This window comes from Piliocolobus tephrosceles, chromosome 7, assembly GCF_002776525.5.
Source record: "Piliocolobus tephrosceles isolate RC106 chromosome 7, ASM277652v3, whole genome shotgun sequence".
Lineage (NCBI taxonomy): Eukaryota > Metazoa > Chordata > Mammalia > Primates > Cercopithecidae > Piliocolobus > Piliocolobus tephrosceles.
The window spans coordinates 87,336,274-87,342,273 of NC_045440.1; the positions used below are offsets into that span (position 1 = coordinate 87,336,274).

The 6,000-nt window shown below is 41.5% G+C and overlaps 1 protein-coding gene across 1 annotated transcript in view; it reads right to left on the reverse strand.

Moving 5' to 3' along the window:
• RMDN1 (regulator of microtubule dynamics 1) overlaps positions 1–3,082 on the reverse strand; it is a 35,624-nt gene extending 32,542 nt beyond the window's left edge. The window contains exons 1-2 of the mRNA XM_023222840.3: positions 2,802–3,082; positions 1,269–1,386 (exon numbers count right to left, since the gene is read on the reverse strand). Coding sequence (XP_023078608.1) covers positions 1,269–1,386; positions 2,802–2,930 — 247 coding nt within the window. The 5' untranslated portion in view covers positions 2,931–3,082. The remainder of the gene's footprint in view (positions 1–1,268; positions 1,387–2,801) is intronic.
• Between the last annotated feature and the right edge of the window lie 2,918 nt (positions 3,083–6,000).

Below are 6,000 nucleotides of genomic sequence, written 5' to 3' on the forward strand. Positions count from 1 at the left end.
AGATTTCATGCTGGAGAGGTTAGTGTGCAATACAAAGAATTTAGGGAGAAACGTAGTTCATTATTGGAGGATATATTATGTGGTGCCTGAGGTCTGCACGTTACCTCTTTTAACAATTTCTGTCCAGCAGATGGAAACTCTTAAGTTTAATTTCTCATAAAAGAATATAACTATATAATAGTTACTGATTTCCTTTGGAACTTTTTTCTTTAAGATAATAGTTTACATGTAGTAGTACTTGAAATCTAGGATTATTAACTAACATGGGCCTTGTAGTTAATGGTGGTTGATGGGTTCTAATTTTGAATGCAGGTGAGGGAAAGGAAAGTTATTTCTAGAAAGCGTGTTCCCCCTCACTGGACCAAACAGCCTCTCCTTATAGTAGACTCATTACTTTTGAAGTAATCCTACCACCTATCTGGTGGGAGAGCCATCCAAATGAGAAACCTAAAATAATCGGTTCTTGGTAGAGATTCATTTCTCCATTTTGTTCTTTAGGAGATTTTAGGTGTTTTCTGTTTTATTTCAACTTATATCTTTAAAGGAATTCCCCAAAGAATGTTTATAGCTAACTTAGAATTTGTAACCTCAGCTCTGGGATTTTTTTCTGAACACTTATTATCTAAAGGTGTGTTGTTGCCTTTAAGGTCATGCCATGCTTGTCTATGTCTGTTACTTTGTCACTGTGGTCCTATGCCAAGTGCCCTTAGGGAGCCTGAATCTTTCCAATAGATCATGTTTGAAATAGTATGAGTCAATGTACAGTGTAGCCCACACTTGAGAGGATGAATATATGTGCACTGTCCCTTTGCTCTGGATGGAAATAGGTTATTGTTGACTTATTTTTTCCAGTGTTTGTTCCTACAGCCCCTTTTTCATATGTTGCTCAATTTCTCTTTCCCTTCTTGGTGCTAACACATCTCAGACCCTTTAGCCAAACCCTTGCCAAAAACAGTATTTTAGTTCTCAGTTCTCAACTGTTTCCACTGGTCATGGAGATTTCAAATAAAAATGCACATAGCTATGGAGTGGGGTTTAGCTGGAAAAGGTGACCTTCTTCCAACTTCACATCAACTTCTGGCTCCTCAAACAGTAGGTTGGCAGTTAGGGAAGTTGTTTTCCCATTTCTCACTGAGTAGATAGTGAATATTTCCATATGGATTTTCTATTATTAATGTTACCCTGATTATTTGTTTTAAAATAAAAACTCTGAATGTACACACACACACAAAAATTCTAAATGTTCCATGTATCTAATTTATGCTTACCTTTGGCTGCGGCATGAACCACAGCAGCCTGAGAGATAACCTGGTAAGTTTCAAAACCCAAATAAGACAAAGCTGAGAGTAAAAGGCCTCTTTTGAAAGTTCCTGGGTTTCCCATTACCTATGGAAACAATTATGTTAAGAGTTACAAACTTTGAAAATTTGAAGGTACTGCTACCCCAAGCAAAAATTACATTAATCTTCTCCCATCCCCAAAGCAATCGATCACGATATTGGAAGCTTAAAAATTACTTCATCAAAATCTGTAGTAAAACTATCTCAAAGTGTATCTTATTAAGAAAAAGATATCGCCTGGAGTCGTAGCTCATCTAAAAATCACACTCCTGCTGGAAAGGAAGAGCTACAACTTATTTGCAAATGCATGAATATTGCAAATTGCATGAAGTAAAATATGAGACACCAACACATCATAAAAATGAATCTTACAGACAAGATTAAGAACACAGACAAAAATAATATAGTAATCTTACAGACAAGTAATATAGTAATTACTACATATAAAAAATGTACATGGCTAACTTTTAAATTTTTTTGTAGAGACAGGGTCTCACTGTGTTGCCCAGGTTGGTTTCAAACCTCTGGACTCAAGCAATCCTTCCGCCTCGGCTTCCCAAAGTGCTGGGATTACAGGCTAATTCAAGGGGCCAGGTCTAAAATGACACTTAAAACTCATTGTTCTAATTTGAAAACTTAAGGCTAACTAGTTTCATACTTAGAACTCCTCCCATCTCTCCGCCTATATTATCTATCACCTCCCCATTTGGTTATAAACTTTCAAGGAAAGGGAATGTGCCTAACTTTTAACCACCCCTCCCCACCATCAGTCCCATAATAATTCTGAAAGATTTTAACTGAGCAGTTAAAAATTTGAGTTTAAAATAATGAAACACCTAGTTCATGTGAAATATGTCATATATACTAATGCCATTCCCCAATTCCCTGACAAGAATAAACAGAAACCCACGAGCAGTCTAATACCAGAACTGAGACTACAACATGCCGACATCCTTCATTGACGTCATGCAGATAAAACAGGCAACTCAGAAATAATCATTTTTAAACAAAAACCTAAACAGGATGAAATCTCTGCTTCTGAGTTGTAGAATTTTTTAAATCACACCCCACACTTATCAAAGTCTGAAAGTTGCAGCCTCAAGCGCTGTTGCTGTCTGTATCTATCATCGCCTACGGTGAGAATCATTGCACAGCGCTCAAGGTTCTTTCCCGTCCTGTTCTGTTTCGCACAGGATGGGCAGGTAGGAGGCAGCTTCCGGGGCGCGTGAGGGCAAACCCCACTCCTTCTCTGACAGCCCCAGCTTAGGATAGTGAAGGTTTGCCAAATGGAAGGGACCTGGCCAAGCGCTCCAGGCACAGTGGCCCCGAGTTCCTTCCTCGGTTCACCACATTCCCGTAGGACCGTAGGCAGCTCGGGGCCGCCAACCCTGAAGAAGTTAAGGGAGAGCAGGAACCCACTGGGTAGGAGGTGGGGAGCGGGAGCCAGGACCGCGGGGGTACCTCAAAGCCATGGAATCGACAGCGGCCGCAATGCCCACGGCTGCCCGAAGTCCCCGCAGGGAGCCGAGGCCCCGGGGCGGCTCCACGTCGCAATGGCAGAAAGCGCCACAGTCGAGCGGCCAGGGCCATGACCTGCAACTCGCGGGCTGATCCTGCACTACTTCAGGCAGCTACCGAGGCGGGCGGGGCTAAAGGAGCCACAGTCCTTCCGGAGAGAACCGCGTCCACCCGCCTCCTATCCAGCACCTCTTCCGCCCCCAGGGTTTCCGGACCACTGCGGGAGGAAAATACCCCGAGTGGGTGGGACTTAGTGGATCTTCCGCGCCTGCGTCTAGCGGACTGAGGCCGTGAGAGCGCTCTCTTCAGGCTCACTGACTTGTTTCTGCTCCGTCTCTTCAGAGGTTTGGGCACAAGGATAAGTCGCCAGAACAGAACTGAAAGCTCAGAAATAGACCCAAGAATACAAGTATGCAAGAAAAAAAATTGTCATTTTAATTATCTGCTGCCTTCAAAAGTACATTGAATCTTGGCACTAGTGAGTCTTTTTTTGGAAATAAATAATTGGAAGAATTAAGTTGCCCAACATGAAGAAGGGAAAGGAAGAGACTGAGCGACTTAAGGGGGTAGATTCAAGAAAGAGTCCAGAGCAGAGGAACAAAAAATGCAAAGCGTTTTGGGAAGAACTAGTGGAAGGAGGCCTCTGGACAGGATATGGATGCCTTTTAATGCTAGGGCATGTGTGGTAAAAAAAAAAATTAAATAAATAAATAAAAATTTTTAAAAAACCTAGTCTCCCCTAAAATTTTTCAATAAGATGTTTTACTTACTCCAGCAAAGTATTTTATTTTTCTAGAGTAAAATAAAATTTCTTGCTCAAGTGGAATTCTTTTGTGGGAAAATGAAGAGGTTTTGGATCCTACTTGAGGCCTGATGGTGGGTGGAAACACAGACTGCAAATGGAGTACCTACTACAGGTTTCACAAAAAATGTTATGGGTGATAAGGGAGGCGAGTCATGGTTTTAAAAAGTTAGGTTGCATTTCTATGGTACTTTTAGTACTGTATAGAGAATTAATACATAATTGTATTGATCTTCCAAACTACCTTGTGAAGTAACTGGTATCCCAGGTTTACAAATGAAAAAACTGTAGCTCAAAGAGATGTATTAACCTAACCAAGGATATGTTATAAGACAGGAATCCATGTCTTTCTACTCTTGAGTCTAGTGCTCCTTCTACTATATGATTGCTACCTCCACTAGTTCCCATTAAATCAGCTGTATTTCTTTAGGATTATGTCTTTAAAGTCTATCTTTAAAAATATATAGATCTCCTTCCCAATTTCTGAAACCTAGCCTTTTTTTCCCAAAGACAGAATCACTTTTATTTTACGCATTTCTACTGGTAGCTACCCCCTCAATATTGCTAAATGTTTATGCCACTGGATACCATGATAACATTGAAATTAAGTTTCTGATATCTCTGCTAGAGTGAATTTGTAATTAAGTTTTCAGCTTTGAAAAAAAAAATTAGATCCTAAGAAAAGTTGCAGGAATGCCCATATATTCGTCAGCTAGATTCAGCCATTGTTAACTTTCTATCATATTTGCTTTACCTTTCTTTACATATATTACCTATAATATGCATAGTATATTCCTAGTATTTTCTGTTGTTAGGCCTTTTGAGAGTAGATTACAGATATCATGACTCTTCAGTCTTAGAAACAAGACATTCCCTTATTTAGTCTCAGTGTAATTATCAAATTCAGGAAACTGAAATTGACAGGATACTATTATTTAATATACAAATTTTGTTTACTTCCCAATGCTGTCCTTTATGCTAATGATTTTTTTTTCTAAATTCAAGATCAAATCTTGATAACATCTTGCATGTGTTATGTTTCTACTTTCTTTAAATCTTTAAATTGTCAGCCTTGGTCTTTCATGACATTAGTATTTTTTAAATGTATAGTCCCATTGGTTTAAAGCAGGGTTTCTCAACCTTGGCACAACTGAACTTTTGGGCTGAAGAATTCCTTCAGCCCCTGTCAAGCCATCAGATGATTACAGCCTTGGCCAAAATCTGACTGCAACATCAAGAGAGATGATGAGCCAGAACCACCCAGCCAAGCCACTTCTAAATTCCTAAACCACAGAAGCTATGACAGATAATAAATGATTGTTCCTGTTTTAAGCCACTAAATTTGGTGTTATCTGTTACAGAGCAACTGATAACTAATACAACAGCCGAGTAAAGCATAGAGAGTTTGAACGTGGAGTTTCAGAGGAAAGGTGTGGAAGTTTGATACCCTTAACAATATAGGCTGGGTGTAATGGCTCACACTTGTAATCCCAACACTTCAGGAGGCCAAAGCCGGGGAATAGCTTGAGCCCAGGATGTTCAAGACCAGCCTGGGCAACATAGTGGGACTCTGTCTCTACAAAAAAATGTTTCTGTTTGTTTGTTTGTTTCTTGTTTTTTTATTTGCTACATGTGGTGGTGCATGCTGTAGTCCCAGCTACCCAGCAGGATGAGCTGGGAGGATCATTTGAGCCCAGGTGTCCGAGGTTGCAGGAAGCGGTGATCACGCCACTGTACTCCAGTCCAGGCAATAGAGTGAGACACCGTCTTTAAAAAAAAAAAGAAAGAAAGAAAGAAAAAAAGAAAAGTGGCCAGGCCCGGTGGCTCACGCCTGTAATCCCAACACTTTGGGAGGCCGAGGCGGGCAGATCACAAGGTGAGGAGATCCAGACCATCCTGGCCAACATAGTGAAACCCCGTCTCTACTCAAAATACAAAAAACGGTCAGGCGTGGTGGCTTACCCTGTAATTTCAGCACTTTGGGAGGCCAAGACAGGTGGATCATGAAGTCAAGAGATCGATACCATCCTGGCTAACACTGTGAAAACCTGTCTCTACTGAAAATACAAAAAAGTAGCTGGCTGTCGGCCGGGCGCGGTGGCTCAAGCCTGTAATCCCAGCACTTTGGGAGGCCGAGACGGGCGGATCACGAGGTCAGGAGATCGAGACCATCCTGGCTAACACGGTGAAACCCCGTCTCTACTAAAAATACAAAAACTAGCCGGGCGAGGTGGCAGGCGCCTGTAGTCCCAGCTACTCGGGAGGCTGAGGCAGGAGAATGGCGTAAAACCGGGAGGCGGAGCTTGCAGTGAGCTGAGATCCAGCCACTGCACTCCAGTC